This window comes from Sceloporus occidentalis, unplaced genomic scaffold, assembly GCF_023333645.1.
Source record: "Sceloporus occidentalis isolate IW3139 unplaced genomic scaffold, rSceOcc1.0.p SCAF_4, whole genome shotgun sequence".
Classification (NCBI taxonomy): domain Eukaryota; kingdom Metazoa; phylum Chordata; class Lepidosauria; order Squamata; family Phrynosomatidae; genus Sceloporus; species Sceloporus occidentalis.
The window spans coordinates 21442834-21461844 of record NW_028316984.1 but is presented as its reverse complement, the minus strand read 5'-3'; the positions used below and the strand labels follow the sequence as shown (position 1 = coordinate 21461844).

General features: G+C 41.4%; 1 protein-coding gene across 2 annotated transcripts in view; it reads left to right on the top strand.

Annotated features, from left to right (window-relative positions):
• The window catches only part of KIAA2012 (KIAA2012 ortholog), an 85029-nt gene that overhangs the window by 15848 nt on the left and 50170 nt on the right, over nt 1-19011 (top strand). For both annotated transcript variants that reach the window (XM_089519386.1, XM_089519385.1), the window contains exons 3-10: nt 2527-2695; nt 4048-4179; nt 5871-6064; nt 9606-9798; nt 11000-11133; nt 12935-13091; nt 14504-14749; nt 17713-17844. In XM_089519386.1, the coding sequence (XP_089375512.1) occupies nt 2527-2695; nt 4048-4179; nt 5871-6064; nt 9606-9798; nt 11000-11133; nt 12935-13091; nt 14504-14749; nt 17713-17844 (1357 nt within the window). The remainder of the gene's footprint in view (nt 1-2526; nt 2696-4047; nt 4180-5870; nt 6065-9605; nt 9799-10999; nt 11134-12934; nt 13092-14503; nt 14750-17712; nt 17845-19011) is intronic.

The following is a 19011-nucleotide window of genomic DNA, read 5'->3' as shown; positions in this document are numbered from 1 at the left end:
CCGACCTGTAGCTGCTGCATCTCTTTTCATTGACAGGGGAAACCTATCAAAGACCTCCCAATTACCCAAGTCCCCAAGTGCAAAACATTGTTGTCGGGGCAGTTGCGATACTAGCAGTCACATGGTGTCAATGTCCCCTCCTCTCCCCATACCACCTCCCCCTCTCTATTCCCCACCAATCTAATTCCCTATTTTTTTTTATTTTTTATTTTTTGCTATTTTCTTTCTTTTTAAAACTCATAAACCCTTTTTAAAGGGGGTATTAAAAGCTTTTATTTGACTCATAGAAGCAGAGTTTTGGGACTGCATGAAAAAAGTGAAAATAAAAATAAAATAACTGAAAGGCATGTTGGTGAGGGCACAGGGCAAGGAGGCAGGGTTAAGGGAGAGTCAGGAAGAGAGAGAGTACAATGGGAGCAGCAGTCCCAGTCACGCAATTGACAAAACGTGTTGTGATGGCTGTTGTGAAAGTGGCATGTTTCCATTTTTTAAAAAAATGAATGCAATTGCAGCGAAACCAGGGCTCATTTGGAAAAGCACACAACAACAATATGATTTATCATCTCATTCTACAAGTAATGGTACTGAATGCCACTCCAGTTTTTAAAAAATGGTTGGAAAAGCTTTATGAGTTCCCATGCCATTTTTAAGGTGTTTCTGGGGTCAGACTGAGCCAGAACAAAGGTGAATCTTCTTCTGAAAAGAGACGTCATGTGAATTTCCCAAGGTGTTCTTGTTTTGTCGTTAAATGATGTGTCCTCACTGTGAAAAACTAAAAGGACTATAAACGTCTGCAGGAATAAAGTTCTCAGCTGTGAATTTGAATATTATTATTATTAGTTAGCTGGCACAGTACTCCATGTAATATGCCGTTGCTATTCCAAAACTGGGTTCCTCTTACTGTTAAGCAATCTCACAAATACAAGGGTGCTAAAAAGATCAAGTGACAACAGGTTTTGTTTTTGTTCAGTGTGACAGGAGACATTTTGTCTACATGGATTGTTTATTCTTGCATTATTAAGGCCTTTGGCACTTTCCCATTTCCAGATAAAACCCAGTTTCAAATGATTAAAAATGGTGGTAAACCAGTTAAGCAGAATAATTCACAGAAACCTTAAGAAGTTGGTTAAGCAGTCTGGTTTAAATTGGGTTTTTTAAATTAAATAGAATCTCTTTACCACCACTAAGTTTTTATGATAGTCGTCAGCTTCAGAATAGGAAAGATGAAGCCTTAGACCTATATTGTAGCATTTGTTTTGTCAGGAAGTGTTTCATCTTTATTCATGTGTGTCAAAATTGGAGTGAAAATTGATATAACATTCCAAAAGTGATCAGAGGTTTTCTTCACCTGCAGTGTAAGAGCCATTGCTCAAAGCTGCGGTTTTCCATATATAATTACTGTAATGCAGTTTTTTGCAGTTTATATGTTGAAAACCTTTTGCTTACATCATTGTTTTGTCATCACAATCTGTGTCACACGACCTATGCTTATCTATCGGTTGTTTGTAAGTAATACTTTATTAATATTTTTGCTTTGTGGTTTATAGCCAAAGCAAATAAAACATACCAGTACTTAGTTGTGCACCATTTTATTCCAGCTAAGGAGTTCAGTATGCATGTAAACTGGTTTGTGTACATGTATTAGCTTCTGGAAAATTATGTACATACTGAGGCGTGTATCCAAATGAATGGGCAGTCTTTTTCCAGTGAGATATTAATTCTGGGGTGTAAATGGGCTTCTCCATCTGCCTTTTTCTTCAGTTAGTCATCAATTTAACTCATTTTAATGCTCAGGTAGGACTAGAGGAGGAACAGTAATACAATCAATTCAAATGATGCTTTAGAACTGACATTCTTCATGCAGTGTGTGCACTTAAAAATAATTGCAAAGCTGCTTATAAATGTTTTTATGTAGATATATTCCTCCTCCAACTTATTTTGAAAATGTAAATCTCTTTAAAGTGGTTATAAAGTGCTAAAAGGATTTACTGATTGCACAGGTGCTAGACAACAAACACTTTTTTTAGAATGGGCTTTTGTTCCAGTTGAAATTTAACCACACTGAAAGCATTCACACTTTATTTTAGTTTTTGGTGCCTGCCCTGGGCCAGAAAAATATATGTTCTAAGTGCTAGGAATTTTTTTTTAACTATAATTTCCAGAAAAGCTACTTCTCATTAGCCATGCTAACTTGGAGATTCTGGGCATTGTAGTCCAAATACATTACTTTCCAAACTCTGATACATTGCACTGAAGAATGTTAAATTAATTTCTGAATGTACCATTGTTCTTAAAACGTGAAGCTTGTCTTCATCCACAATATTCAGAAGAACTAGGAGAGGTTAAGGTGCTTTTTGAGGCTGTTTGCACTAATCACAGCATTGTCCTCCTCTTCAGTTCAGTTTGCTGGATGGTCAGAGATGTTGTTACAGATCTTTAAGGAAAAACTGATTAAAATTTGTCAATTGTCAGGTTTATTGAGTTGTATGTTTTAAGCTTTTTGACATTTTGTTGTCCATATTATAGCTACAGACAGATAAGAAAGGGATTGCTTGGCGGCCATATCTTCACTTCCTAAGTGAGCCAGATCTCCGAACTGACAGACAGATGAGACCAGGCTATTCAGCCAAGAGGTATCTCCTCAAACTCTCCCAGACCTGGGATCCAAGCATACTACAAAAGCTTCAGAATGCAGGTCAGTTTATCTAGAAAGCAAGCCAAGAACAATACAGATATTTCTGAAGAAGGCTCTTTGGTACAGTTGTTGTTGGGGTTCTCTAGGCAAGATTTGCTCAGAGGGGCTTTACCATCACCTTCCTCTGAGGCTGAGAGAGAGTGACTTGCCCAAGGTCATCTGTTGGGTTTCTGTGGCCAAGTGGAAATTCAAACCCATTGAGACATGGCAGTTAAAGCGGTGTCAAACTGCATTAATTCTGCAGTTTGTAGATGCAGCCCTAGTCCAACACACAGACCATTCAACCCTGCTGGCTCAATTTGGGACATGCCAAAACGAAAGTGCTGTAAAAGCATTCCTTGAGGAATTGTTAAAAAAATCTCTTGTTTATGGAAGTAAAAGACACTTGTTATGTGGGTTAGAGTCTCAGTGGTTCCCACATGTTGTTCCTCTGGGAGTTTTTGACTTCCAACTCCCAGGATTCTTGGTTATTGACCACAGTGACTGGGGCTTCTCGGAGCTGAAGTCAAACACCTGGAGAAGCAATGTTTGGGAATCACTGGGTAAGACTTTGAGTTCATTGTTGCTTCCAAATCCATTGATATAGGAGCTTTTCAAGTTCCTTTAAAAAAACACACAGAATGGCATCCTGAAGATATCTATAACTAAGCAGTGGTAAAACAATGTTCTGGGACCTAGTGATTTCAAGAGCAAGTCGATAGGACACATGCTGCTACATTTCTACATGATTTCCTAGATCCAAGGTCTGTCTGTTTTCTTAATGTGCTGTGTCCAGTCCAGTTGGTTAAAGTGATAGAGTAAATGCAAAACACTCCAGATTCATTCCCCATCATATCCTTTTAGAATTGGGAAACGTGTGTGTGAGAGAACATGTGCATTGTGTGCCTTCAAGTTGTTTCTGACTTATGGCAACTCAAAGGCGAACCTATTATGGGGTTTTCTGGCAAGATTTGTTCAGGGGAGGTTTGCCAGTGCTTTCCCCTGAGGCTGAGAGCATGTGACTTGCCCAAGGTCACCCAGTGGGTTTCACAGCTAAGTTGGGAATCTAACCCTGGTCTCCAGTCCCCTAGTCCAGCACTCAAACCACTAAGCCACTCTGAAACCCTGTGGAGCTGCTACCAGTCATTGTGTTTTATCCAATTAGTTTTCAAACTTTGGTCCTCCACATATGTTGAAATCTGCTCTCAAAAGACCTAGCTAGCATGGCCAGTGGTCCAGGATTCAGAGAACCAAAATCCAAAACAACTGGAAGACCAAAGAAATCCCTGCTGTAAGAAAATGCCAAATTAACTGGACCAGTGTCCACATGCCACCTTTTTTGAAGTGCCTTATGTATACTTTGTTCATTGTAGGATATATTAAGGACCCCTTGTTGCTTCAGGAAGATTCACAAGATGACAGAAAGAAACAACAAGATCTGTCAGCTGTTCCACCAAAATATAATCTTCTTCATATTTTCTGCTCACCTTGCCCATATATACAGAGTAAGTTAAAAGAACAAATTAATACAAGTACTGTATAAAATAAATATATTTTAATATGGGATACTGACATGTATGATCTGATTTTGGTATCTGCCCAGAGGCTGGCTGTGGCTGGGAGTACTTTTTCTCACCTTTGACTAGGGTGCCAGCTGTGCCTATTACTGTACTGGTATAGTTGTGGTTTGTATGGATTCGTTCCATCTCATTTGGACTACTGTAATGTACTTTGTACAGACCTAGCACTGGGAGGTTTCATCAACTGTTGAATGTTGCTGCTGTAGTAGATACTATAATTTGGGGGCTGAGATGTACTCGCCTCTTTATTGTATCATCTGTGTTGGCGACTAAGGACTTTACCACAGGACCTGCATTCTCACCACAATCACATTAATGAAGGGATGTGCGTACATACCGGATTGGGAGCCCTCCCTACATCATGTCCCTTCATTAGAACAAATGGTCTGTTGGTGGTAACGCATGCTATCTTCTGCCCTCATCCTTAACCCTACTTCCCTGCCCTATGCCCTACCCAATGTGCCTTTTCTTTGTGTGGATGTGTATTTGTTTTTTTAAAACACATTCTGGAATTCTGCTAATGCAGTTTAACAGTGGAATAGCAAAGGAGAGGGTGGAGAGGAAAACACCAGTCATTGACACTACATGACTGCACAATCCCAGAACTACCACAGGATAATTACTGCCCTGTGGACTAGCGCTATACCAGCACAATGGGGATCTTATTGATAGGTTTTTCCGTGGGTTAACCACACTTGGAGGACAAGGCACTATCCAGAGGGAAACATTTGTATGTGATAGGTATTGTCAAAGGCTCTATTATGGAACTTTTATGACACTTTAAAAGACGTGTGGTAAAGCCCTAAGTGATCTTTGAGTGCAATATAAGTTGTTGAGGGCCTAAACAACTTGGAACTGGGCTTTGTAAGGGACACCTCTTCCCATGCTACCCCTTCTGTCTGTTAAGATCAGTTGTTGTTCCCTCTTGCTTTTGCCACAACCTTCTGAGTTGTGGTCAGAGGCAACACCCAAGTGTACTTTCTCTGAGGCGACTGTGCCCTGCATGTGGGACTCCCTCCCCGTAGAAATTAATATTTCCTTCAGCCTTTGCTCTGCCAGCAACTGGAACATCTCGCTTTCTCACCTCTCCTCTTCATTTCAAAGGGACTTGATCCAGGAGAATTTCCCAGAAGAATGTGCTGAATATTAATTAGTAATAGAAGGAAGGTATTAAGATTTTCTGCCTCAGGTGCCTGTACATCCTGTTTTTAATATTCAGACTACCTTTGAGCCATTCCCCATCTCTGTGTGTGGATGCATGCATGAATGTTCTTCAGTCAGAACAGAAGATGAGGAAGAGTCCATTTAAACTGCGTATACTTGCCTTCCAAGGGAAATTACCAGGATTTAAACATGACTTGCCAAATTCTGTACACACTTAGTTGAGCTTGGGAAAGTTGTGGGTTTTTTTTTTTGGGGGGGGGGGGAACTACAGTTCTCAGAATCATCCAGCTAGCATGGATTATATAAGCTCTAGCCCACCGACCCGTCTTTATGTTTTCAAGTGGTGTTTAGGAGTAATCAGCACTGAGCACAGTGATTCTCAGTCTGTGCACACATGTGTAGGATTATATCATACTGTTTCACTAAGCAAAGAGATCTTTTATATCCAACAGGCCTTGGTTCTTCATCTCTGAAGCAATATGAGAATAAAGTCAAGCTGCTGGAAAACTCTGAAGAAAAACACGTCAGAGGAAGAGCTCGAATTCCTTTAAGGATTTCAGTCAGAAAACTGAGCTTTCACCTGAGACGGCAGCAAACAAAGGAGACCACCAGGAGCCAGGATACAGCATACCAAGGGATCCCAGGGGTATTACAAGTTTCATTGCTATGAGCTAGTATTCTTCTGGCTTCATCAAGCTGGGAGATTTTCTGGTTTCCTTCAGATTCAAGACCATTCAGAATATTCTTGCAGCATTTGTTGAAAGTGGCTTGAATGGATGTGAGTGTCAGGACCACTGGCATGATTGTGTTTTAGTTATACAAGAAAACGTGGAAGTGGAGAGATAGACTTACCCATAGTTGTCACTGACATTTTTAAGGTAATATATTTGAAGTTCAGCCCAAAGATAATAAAATCACATTCATAGTTTTAGTACTCCTGGAACTATTAAGATGTGAAGACAAGAATGCTCCCCATTCCGCAGGAGAGGCCAAAGAAAGTTTGCTGCCTGAGACAAAGTACAAAATAGTGCTCCATCTCTGTCCCATCTACAGCAGCTCAGTGGATTGGCAGCAGAAGTTCCCTTTTGCATTTGTAATGAGTCTGGTTAAGGGGCCTTGGGGTAAGAGTGGCATACACAGCTCTGACCTCCAGCAGAATGGGACAATCTGAGAATTAAAACAGGAACGGCCATAAGGTTGCCACTTTGCTGCTCCCAGTTATCTCATTCTGTCTAATGTCTGGGGTAGCAGACTGGATTTGAAATGTTATGTATGATGAGCTTGGCTTAAATGAGTTAGGATGGCAAGCTTTGAAACTTCCCTTCACACTTCATATGGAAGGGGACTTCACTATCATTATCTCAGTATCATTAAGGGTAGCTCATTCAACTTAAATGTAAGAGCATTTTGAAGTTGAGCGTGGGGGATGGATGTATTAAATAATTTAGACAGGACTGGCTTTGTAGTTTGTAAGGCCTCTAACTCCCGTGAAAAGCAGGTGCTGGTTATGGCTTCTATACCTTGAAGAGCTGGGTGGGAGAGATATAAATTTATGTTGTGTTACTATGTGGCCTGATAAGTATGGACCTTGATAATATTTGGTGGGATGAGGCAGAGAAAGGAGTGAGAAAGTAGGCTGATGGCTAAAAGCATTGTCCATCCTCTAGCTCAGTGGGATGTTCTAACTGTGTTTATATTACATTTTTATATACAGTTTTATATGAGTGACTCTAACAATAAAAGCAGAAGAGTGGAGTAGAGGGTGTAATATAGTAAGAATAAGAATGGTGTTTATTATTGTCACCACAGTCTTCCATAGCACATATATACAGACTTGGATGCCAAAAAATTCCCAGCAGTTTAGCATGTACTGTCAAAAAGAGGAAAATGCATCACTAAAATAGATTATAAAAGAGGATACAGATATGCATTAACAATTACATATCTTAATTTATATATGTGGTTTGAAATTTAGAAATAATTACTCTTAAGCTAAATAGAAGTACAGCACCTGTCATCACAACAAAACAGAAGACGATTATATGTGGGCTTGCTCAGTCTGCCAGCACTTTCACACTATATAGTTATAACACTTTGATTCCCCTTTAATTGCTATGGCTGCATCCTCTGCAATCTTTCTGGGGTTTGTACTTTGATCATAGACACCAGAAGAGGATTCTTTGGCTGATGATTTAAACTGTCTTTTGACCAGAGAGCCATTGAAATAGGGAATACCTTGCAATGCATTTAGAGAATCTAGGGGCCTTTCCTGCCCTATTTTCCATCTCTGTCTCTTCTGGTTTGAAAGAAGGTTTGTGGGAGGAATAGAGTTAAAATGTGTGTGGTGTGAGAGTGGAATAGAGTTAAAATGGACAACTGTGCCCCTTGAGGTATCTTCAGGCACAACTATCCACATTTAGGACTGAAACTAATTTTAGCAGATAGGAAATGGTGAGATTGGTGGGCCACATGTGGGTCATGGTCTGCACAATTCTTGACCCTGCTTTAAACAGAGTCCTAAATAAAGGCAACCATAGCATTTAATTTCATTTACATCCTTCCTTTCTCTCCTGGTGCTCACAACATCACTTTGAAAAGCAGATAAGAATTACAAGCACAACCATTTGTGAGATGAAAATACAGTTAAATAGATTACTGTTTCAAAACAAATACGAAATTGAAACCATTTAATAGGACAGTGGGGTTGGGGAAGAAAGCAAGCAAAAAAGGATCACACACTTTGTAAGCCCCTTTCTTAGCACCAGTCAGTTGCCAAAAGATTGCCTGTATAAAAGGGTCTGTGTCTGCTGGTGGAAGGACAACGAGGGGGCCAACCTAGTTTCCCTTGGAAGGGAGTTTCACAGCCTGGGAAAGCCACCAAGAAGGCCCAAATCCAGACCATCAATTTAAACTATAGTGATTGCTACAGAGGTGAATAAAGCTGCACTCATTGAAATTTCCTCTCCATCACACAAAGTGACCCTTCCCTCCATCTCTGGTCCCAGTGCCTTTCAGATCTTGCCAGCTCTTTGTACTAATAAGATGTCGTCTCTGCCCACATAAAGGCAATAGTCTCTCCTTCACATAGGAGTAAGCAAGGTGAAATGACACTCATAGGCTGTGTGGTGTGTATGTGTGCCTAAGATTTGCCAGCATTTCAGAGTGGAACTATAAACTCAACAATTTAGGAAGCCTTCATTTATTTTTCAATGTCCTTTCTGGTAATCAGAAAAATGTGATATCCTTTGACAGCCGTTGTGCTTTACACCACTTGGTTCCACCTACTGGCATAAAACTGAAGTGCTGGCAAATAGAGCACTTTTTTCATGTTGTATAGTAATGGAAATAAGAGAGCCAGAGTGCTGGGCTATGACTCAGGAGATCAGGGTTTGATTCCTCATTCAAGTATAAAAACTCACTGGGTGAACTTGGGCAAGTCACATACACTCAGCCTCAGAGGATGGCAAGAAACATGCCAAGAAAATCCTATGATAGGAGGCATACAACAACAACAAAGATGGAAACAATTGCCACACTGGTTTGAGATAAAATGAACACTTGTGATGGAAAACCCCTGCATAAAAATGGTGACACACTGCTCTGCCATCAATTATTATTTAATTAATTAAACTCATAACAATGTGGTGCCCTTTGTGACCAATGGAAATGTAATGTGGCCTGCGTTGCTTTCCCTAATGAAAGGGTTGATCATGGTGGTCTCTTCATAGGCCATAATACAGTTGACTCGAGGACTTGCCTGCATGGTCCAGCCACCAAAGACAGCCATGACATCCAGGACCAGCTCTACCATTACAGAAAATGAAGCAGCTGCCTCAGGGAGCTGTTTTGACTGTTATACAAATACAGCAAATGGCTAGTTATTTAATTTGCCATTATACTGTTTTTACTGCCAGAGACAAGGAGAGATGCTTGAGGGATTGTGCCTGTGTGTGTGTGTGTTGTGGTGAAATAACTTTGTTTGGGCTGGGTATTGTACATCTTGACTTGAGTGGTCTGGGCATTTCATGTACTGCTCTGAGTCAAGCAAAAAATGTCTTGGTCTGATTTGAAGTGACAGAGTAAGTGGCTAGGGAAAGGAAAGTAATTCTTGTGGAATCTATAAGATGCAGCAGAAACAGTTATTCAGAAACACAGTGTTTCAAGCATTCTGTTCTGCTGTCTTCTAGGAGAGATGGGCAGTGGTTCACCAAGTTGAAGCAGCCACTAAGGAGGAACCAGACCACAGTGAAAGACCAAATCTCTCTGTCCGTTATCCAACTTTGGCAAATACCATTATTGACACTTCTGATCTATGGTGTGAGCAACCTCATGTGACTTTCTATGGAGGTTTTTTCCCTGGAAGAAAGATCTCTTACAGTGGTAAGAAAATACAGCTGTGTGTCAATTAAAATAATTTGATTATTGTAATATAGCTGATGTATTCTAATGAAACCAATAGTTTCTTCCAGTTAAAGCTTTAAAAGTTTTCCTAAGCAGGAGAAGTTAACTCCCTCTGTCATACTTCATCTATTGTTACAATTAAGTCTCCATGGAAAACTGAAGTGAAGTGAAATGAAACACATGGAACAAGTCACCTCCCTCATTCCAGTCAACTGCTGACCAATCACTGTCCCACACAATCAGCTGTGCAACTGGCCACTCGATCACACATGTGTTTGACCGCCCATATGACACATCAGTGTGCCTAGTGACACATCGGCACAGCGGAATCATCGAGGCCCTCTGTACATATCTGCTTTCTTCCCTTCTCCCATGGTACTCTATTGGAGCCATGTTTGTTGTTGTTTCACCTCATGGATGGGTCGATGGTGCACCTAACCACTCACTGCCATGTACAATTGTTTTATAGGTGGGTGACAAAAAAAGCTGTGAGCAGAAATAGCACTGTTGGCTCACCAGCTCCTTCCCACATCTTTGCAGCGGAATGCAGTCCACTCACTAGTGCAATATGGCACAGTGGTTAAATGCCAGTGTTGGAGCCATAAGGTTGTGAATTCAATTCCAGGCAGGGCTCCAAGGTTGACTCAGCCTTCCATCCTTTCATAAGTCCATAAAATGAGTACCCAGCTTGTTGGGGCCAATTAGCTCATAAATTGTAAACTTATTAGAGAGTGCTTAGTTCATTGATAAGTGGTATAGAAATGTACATGCTATTATTATTGCTAGTTCATAGTTTACAGCTTGATCTGGAGCAAACCAGGGGTTATTTTGCTCTGGTATCTTGTCCCAAGAGCACATCTTCATTCTGATTTTCTCCCATTTTGGCCACATGCATCAATTAAGCAAATAGGGTTCAAACCAACTGAAACGCCTTCATTTCATTTTTGCGGACAGCCCCTAGGTCTTCTCTACTGGATTTTGCTATCCATGGATGTGGGGAAAGTAGAAGGATAGGTAGCAAATCCTGACACAATGTTTGTCTCTTTCGAGGTTATGATAGCTTTCAGCTAGGTAGTATTTCTGACACCAGATTTACCACTTTGGTTTCAGTGAGACTTTGAGCACATCTAACTTGATTTATATTACTGTTATTTGATCTCTCATCTCGAACTTTTGACAGTTACCCAAAGACATCTGAAGAATACTGATGGAAGAAAAAGTGGGGCTCCTTCAGTGGATACAGGTTTGTTCCCTCCTATCCATCCAGGAGCAAGCTCAGAGAGAGGGGGAGTCACAAAGGAACATAGGAAGCAGGTGGGTGCATTTTCCCCTAATAGGTGCATTTTCCCCTAATAGAACTGCAACTTTTCTAAAGACAATAAATGATGGGGGGGGGGGGAAGAAACAAAAATTGGGGAGCATCTAGTGGAATCTGCTGAAGAAACAAATGACACATCTTAAGATGCTAAAAAGTTGCTTTGTTCATTAGTAGTAAAGCTCAAAATGTTTCAGTTCTCTGTCAGCCTGTGAGTGCTCTTAAGGCAGCCTTTCTCAACCTTTTTATCCTGGAGGAACCCGTGAAATAATTTTCAGGTTCAGAGAACCCCTGCATACAAATTATTAAATTTACAGCTAAAAAAAAAAAGGTAATGCTTAGTATTTTTCAATCATGCTTTCTCACAGAATCCCTAGTGATCTGTAAAATGGAAAGCTTCATGACATCATTTCTTACAGGCTTCTCCTCCTAAGAAACTTGCAGCTAATAATCCGCAAACAATATACATGAGTAAAAGCAAAAAATCCTTTTATATAGCCTTGTGCAATTAAGTATCTTGGCCCAAGACATTTTTTGCCTGAGGCAAAGGACAAAATAACATCCATCCTGTCTAGAGAAGCTGGCTGGACTAAGAATTGAAAATTAGTTCAACACATGAAACAGGCTAGTATCTGTTGGCATACCTAAAATGGCAAGCTAGTTTTAGGGACTTGGGACAAGGCATTTTTAAAGTAACAGTTGTGTATCCAAATGGACACTTATTTCTAGCTTTTGGATGTCCAGTGGAGACAAATGGACACGTACAGTTGAATCAATGAACCAAGAATGCAGATTGTGGCCTGTTACAGACTGCCAAAATAAAGCTGCTTCGGGTCTCTTTGGAGGTATGCTATTTAAATGATGCATGGGTCCTAAGAGTCCGGAGGTCGTGCCAAAGCCACACTCCATTCCTAACCACTGGAGTGCAGCTTTGGTGCAGCTTCCAGATTCTTAGGATGCATGCATAATTTAAACAGCATACCTCCAAAGCGACCCGAAGCAGCTTTATTCTGGCAGTCTGTAACAGGCCTTAGTTTGGAAATTACACTGATTCATACTAGGACATATTGTATGCAAATGGTACTAAAAACTGCACTTTCTCTCTGCTTTTTTAAAAATCATTTTATTTCAATCCAAATGTCAAAATTGTATAAAACAGAGAAGCTTCCACTCATGAACTATTTCAATGAAAAAGTGGAGACCCAGTAGCAATTTCTTTGGAAAAGCCTTGCTTTGGGGCAGGTTTTGTAGCATACCAAGCTCTGTCGTCCCACAGAGGGAAATAGTTAGGGGGCTTCTACTGCCCTTTCCCCCAGCGCCTCCCTCTTAAAACATTCCTCTCATTACCTAGTAGTAGAGTCAATCCTATTAAGTATGGCCTAAGGCTGCTGCCATCCCATGTCTGTTGGACTCACTTCTGAGTAATTATGCAACGGATCAGATGCACATCCTACTGAAGTCAAAGGCAAGTAAGTGTGACTAATTGGGCACTATATTGTACTCTGACTGTTCTCATCCTGCTATAAATACAAACATTGATTCTCCTGTACATTATTTCAAAGTGGGTGTAACTCAGAAGAACAAAAGCCTCACAGTTTTTAGAACCAGAATTTTATTGGGAACTCTGCCCACCTGGAGTGCCGATTCCTCACAGAGCAGAATAAGACTTTTGAGGAAATTATTTATGGAGTATAAAGGGTGGCTTTAATCCACTTGGAGTCATTTGAAATGGGTGGCGTCAAAAATGTCAAGGATGGGTGGTGTCAAATAAAGTTTCTTGAAGCTTTGTTTTTCTTCCAGGTGCCAGAGATTTTCAGGTTGCCTCAGATATCTGAAGACTCACCCAGGGCTCCTTGGAAAAAAACTACATGCAGTGAACTCTCAAAAGAGCTTGTTGTCCTTCCATTGCTGGTTCATTTGGGAAGGGAGACCCAAACGAAAGTGAAAAAGCTAAAAGGTACGACTGTGTACCGTGGATGAACAGTTGCAGTACCGTGATTTAGTAAAAGGGTACTCTCCAATTCTGGCCAGTAACAGTTTACCATCTGCCCCTATCATCTGCTTTAAAAACTTGCATTGAGTCGGCTTGTTTTAATTGGCCTACACCCAACTAAGTTAGAAAATATGCATGCATCAAAGGCAGTCTCTGTGTTCACTTCAAAAGGTTCTCCCTCCATCTTGTCAAAACAGAAACAGTGTTCTACTTGGTGTAAGACAAAAGCACGCTCAATGTGATGAGGGGACGCTTGCTCTAGGTCTTCCACAATGTCCTGAATATGTCTTTATCTTTTGGAGTTTAAATTGATCCCTTTCCAGAAATAACAATATTACATTAAGGTTGAATACCATCACTTTAATAGCCAGAAGAGTACCACTTACTCACATGAAACAAAAGTATAAGGAGGCTCAGCAGAATAAAATGAAATAAATGTTAATCCTCCTTGTGGAGACCTAAAACAGCCCAACAAAGATTGACCATGCTGTAGTAGCTATGGAGTGCTGAGGCTGAAAAATGGAAGAACAGCTGAAAAGGGGGGATGCAATGAAGGACCATGGAGGAGAGCATGGATAGTTTACTGGAACAGTAACCAGAAGATGTCTACACTGCAAGGTCTGGTTGCCGGTCCCACTTGTTAATGTTTATTTTGTACTCCCAGTTCATAGTGGCTCGAGACAATGGCAGCCATGGTCTAACACAGTATTAGTCGAAGTGGTAGCTCCAGGACTGATGGCTGCACATGAATCATTGGCTGCATCTCTACTGCAGAAATAATCTAGTTTGATACCAGTTCAACTGTCATGGCTCCATGCTATGGAATTCTGAGAAATGTAGTTAGTTGGAGCACCAGAGAGGAGCTGTGGTGCTGCAAATCTATCATTCCCAGAATTCCATAGCATGGAGCCATGACAGTTGAAGTGGTGTCAAACCAGATTATTTCTGCAGTATGGATGTAGCCGTTGTCTCCAGGTACCTCGAGAGTTTTCAAGAAAGAAAGCAGCAGTTGTACCCAGTGGGAACAAATCTAGTTGAAGTCCATGGCACATTAGAAGAAAAAAATACCGGTTCCACACAGCAGAGAATTTAAGAAGCACTGTTCTAATACATCTGAGGGCACCAGGTTGGAGAAGGCTACTATCCATATTTACCCACTGAATTTACTGGGGTTGAGCTTGGAGTAGATACACACAGAATTGTTCTGCATGTGAAGTAAAGCAGTCTTCCTCTTGTTTGGTGAGGTTTCAATAACAAGATTATCCACACAAGCTTCTGAAAAGGCCCTCTTTAGCCATTGTAGGAGAAGAAACTCTTTTCAGATGGACAAAATGTTCATTAGTTAACTCATGTGATTTTTCTCGCTCACTTTTCAGGAACCTATTGTAATGAACCACAAACTGAGACAGATGCCTGTAATAAAGACTTGACCCCTTTGCCAAATGATCTCATTTTGGAATCAGACCATAAAAGGAAACAAGAACATGTGACCAGCAGTCGAATTACAGATTCTTCCCAAGTCAGTTTCTGCTTACCTCCAATAGGTAACCAAGAGTATGTTCTTAGTAGGAGGAAGACAAGGAAGACAGAGGTGTGTGCTGAAAACAGCAAGTATGAAAGAGGTCAGTTACTCAAGATAGGCAAAATCCTTCTTTGAGGGAGGCCACAAGTTAGTAGTGGATGGAAAACTTGCCTCATGGGGAGCCAAGTCCCTGGGGCCCGTTACAGACGGGCCTAATAGTACGGACTGGGTCCGTACTAGGGTTAGAAAGGGGCGTCACTTCTTGACGCCCCTAACCCTAGTACGGACCTGGTCCGTACAAAATGGCGGCACCCGTTCAACACGGGGGCTGCCATTACGACGTCATCACTGCGCCGCCTCCAAACGAGGTGGTGCAGTTGTGACATTGTGCTGTGCGAGGGCACCTAGAGCGCCCTTGCTGCGGCGCAAGAAGGAGCTCCGAAACGGAGCTCCTTCTGAGGTTTGCATCCCTGGCGCAACCTTTAGACGGCTGCGCCAGGGACGCAAAGGAGAAAGGGGCCAAGTGGCCCCTTTCTCCTCCTCCCTGCCGCCATCAGGTGTCCTTGGGGCATGAAGCCCCAAGGACACCCCTTTCCAGGCCGCGGGGAAGCGGCCTTTTGCCGCTTCCCCACGGCCTGGAAAGTGGCGGAACGGGGCCTCAGAGGCTGCCATTCTGGCAGCTGAGGCCCCGATACAGCGGGGAAAGGGCCGCTTACAGGCCGCCCCAAACGGGCGGTCTGTAACGCGCCAGAATCACATGGCCATTGGCCATTTTGGTTGGCACACTGTGGGAGCTATACTTAACCACAGATTTTTATCATTTTATGTAAGGGAAACCATTTTACTATGCTACTGTATATAATGGAACTTAAGCACCCACAGATTTTGGTATCCACAGCGGGTCCTGGAACCAAACCACAAACCCCAGCAGATTCCAAGGGCCTACTGTAATTTGTCCAAGTAGAACACATGCTGTAGATGTTGGATGTCCCAGGTTCAGTCTTCTCCAGTGTCACAGGGATGGGAAAGATGTAGGGCTGGAAAGGACAGCTATAAGACTAAACTATTTAAGATGGTTTCCATAGGGGAGATGTAGTGTTCAGATCACCCTATATTTGGGGAGGGGGGGAGGAAATTATTTCTTTCTATATAAATTGCAAAGAAAGTAGCAACATCGACTTGAATTTTTAGGAACTGAAGTGAAGTTTGTATATTTTATGATCAGTTGGTGAATAAACAATTAGCTTGGGTTCATAATGTAGATATATTTAATTTTGCTGTGCAACATTATGAACAGGATAAAATCATGGCATGTTTTCTACAGGTACACAAAAGTATTTGCGAAAATACATATATATTGTAAACTTAAAAATTGTTTTAATTAAAATGGTATCTTTCTCCCCAAGGATCCATAGAAAGTATCATTTTGTCATAGCCTGAAACTTTCCGGTGTCAACAAACTAAAAAACTTGTGTCTTCAAGTCATTTCTTACTTACGGCAATCCAAAGGTGACCCTATCATGGGGTTTTCTTGGCAAGATTTATGCAGAGGGGGTTTCCCCTTACCTTCCTCTAATGGTTGTACCACATGAGCCCTGTAGCTGCAGCACTTGCACTTGCCAGTGAAACCAGAATTATACATGTTTGTACTCACTGTATCACCACACATTTTCATAGTCGTGTAACTGCCAGCATTGCACTCTCTTCCTGACTCCCCCTTAACCTTGCCTCTCTTAACTTCACCTCTCTATGACTTATCCTGTGCCTTTTATTTTATTTTTATTTTCACCTTTTCACACAATTCCAGAGCTCTGCTACTGTGATTTAATTTGGTTTTTTTTTTTAATAGAAAAGAAACAAGGGAAGGAAAAAGTAACCAGTAAGCTTGGGAATAGTGAGGAGCGGGCAAAGAGGAGAGGACATTGACCTGACATAACTGCCAATAACATGACTGCCCCAACTGTGACATTTCCCACCTAGGGACTTGTGCTATTGAGAGCTCATTGACAGGGTTTCCCCATCCATAAAAAGGGAGACTCAGCATGGTTGGGTGACACAGCAGGTCAGCTATAGGTCGGAGGCAGTATCGTGTGACAAGTATAAGCCACTTTTCCCAGACCTAATTACAGTTTAAAAGAGTGTAACTCACCCAAGATGACCCAATGAGTTTCCATGACTGAGTGGGGATTCGAACCGTGGTCTCCAAAGTCATAGTGCAATGCTCAAACCACTACACTACATTGGCTCAAAAGCACAAACTGGAGAATGTGAGCATTGATGCCACTATCTGTCACATGCTAAGCAAGTGCTGCACCATTTGAGCTAATTTCCCTCCCCTACAATTCCAGAATTACCTAGAGAAAGCTGCAGATGTTAAAATTTATTTGTTGTGTGTGTGTGTGATGTATATATTTTATTTTATTTTATTTATTGAGAACCAGCTTGGTGTAGTAGTTTGAGTATTAGACTAAAGTTCTATGAGACTAGAATTCAGTCTGCACTTAGCCATGGAACTCCATTGGGCAGCCTCAGCCACAGATGAAGGCAGAGGCAAACCCCTCTGAACAAATCTTGTCAAGGAAACTCCTGTGATAGTGTCACCTTAGGATCACCATAAGTCAGAAATGACTTGAAGGCACACAACAACAATATTTATTTATTACATCTATATTTCACCTTTTTTAAGGGGGTGGAGACCATGAATGTGGAGAATGAAGATAGTGCTGAAAGAAAGCTTGGAAAAGTTACTATGATTTTTAGACAGTTCCTTCTAGAATCTCCCAGCTAGCATGGCCATGAGAGCTGTGATCCAAACATATGATTTTTCAAAGTTCAGTTATGAACATAAACACTAAATGCAAGTAAAATAATTTAAGTGGGTATTCATCAGAAAGAAGTAACAAGAGGTATAGAACCATTTTGGAGTTTGGAAAAGTTGCAGTTCCCATTTCATTAGTGAGATCGGAGACTGTCTCATAGGCAGAGAATTGTTTCTAGGCAGTACATTTTGATAACATTATTCTCTGTGGCCCCTCTTACCTTCCCCCCCCCCTTGTTCTAAAGAATGCCATAAAGGCACTTCACTCAGCAGTTTCATCAAGTGTCCTGATAGAGAAATAATCTGTCCATCGGTCTTGGGATCCATCCAAACTACTGATGATCCCCGGCAATTTGGACTGATTCCAGATGAAGAAGGTAAGGACAGAAAACTTACTGTAGTCTCTTGTCCAAAAGGAACAGATCACACATATAACTTAAACATCAGACAGCCCAGATAAGTAGGTTGGCCAGATCACTGTGCTTTGCTTAGACAATACTACTTGTGTTAATACAGACACAACTGCAAGAATGTGTGTGTTTGTATGTTTTGTTGGAACTTGCCCAATACAAGGAGTGTATTTTCATCTTCATTTTAGCAAGTCTCTAAAGGAGAAAGCAGCTCATTTATAATCTGGTCAGGTCTTTCTACTGAGTTTCAGCCAGCCAATATGAGTCACCCAAGCTTCGGAGATGTGCTTTGATGCAATCCCCAGAATCTGACTGACATGTTTTTGGTTTATAAGCAGGAATGGTGCTCTGACTCTCCCTCCTCTCCCCTTGTACATGCATATACACACACAATGGACAGAGCATTTCTGTGCTTTGGCTGATAATGACAGGCACCAACACTGCCCTGCAGGAGCAAAGTGAACGGCAGAACACATGCCAACAATTACAGATGCTCCCTGGGAACATAGCAACTCCAATCATGGCATTGCATGCTGGCAATTATCTCTCACCTTATCAATGTGCAGATGGAGCCAAACAATGTGGAATCACTGCAGAGTATCATATGGAGTCCTTTTATCCCGCACATAGACAGAACACCAGCCAGCAGATATGAATGCATCACAATGTCATTGCCTGTGCAAACCCAAACACAACAAGGAAACAAAAGTCTAACATCTGATGTGCCAAGATTTCTTGGAAACAAGAGATGAAGTTTTATTGTAGCACAAGCAATAGTGCCATCAACAATCACCTTCTGAATGGGGAAACAAATAGCCTGGCCAAAAGAGACATTCCCATCACTACTCCCAGAGCTTGGAGGAGTTATTTTTCAGAGTATAATTCATCCAGATCCTCCTGGTGGATTCTGGAGCATGTAGTGCAAAAGGTAGCTTTTCCAGGCTCTGCTAACTACAGCCAGTTCTACAGTTATGTCAGGCTGTGGGCATCCAATAAGAAGTGTTAGGATTCCCCCAAATAAGAAGTAAGATTACCAAACATAATAAGGGACGGGGCTGCTGTACCTTTAATGGTTGTGTAGAAGAGTGAATTTCAGTTGGTGTTGTTTGTAATGCAATGACACCCATCTCATTA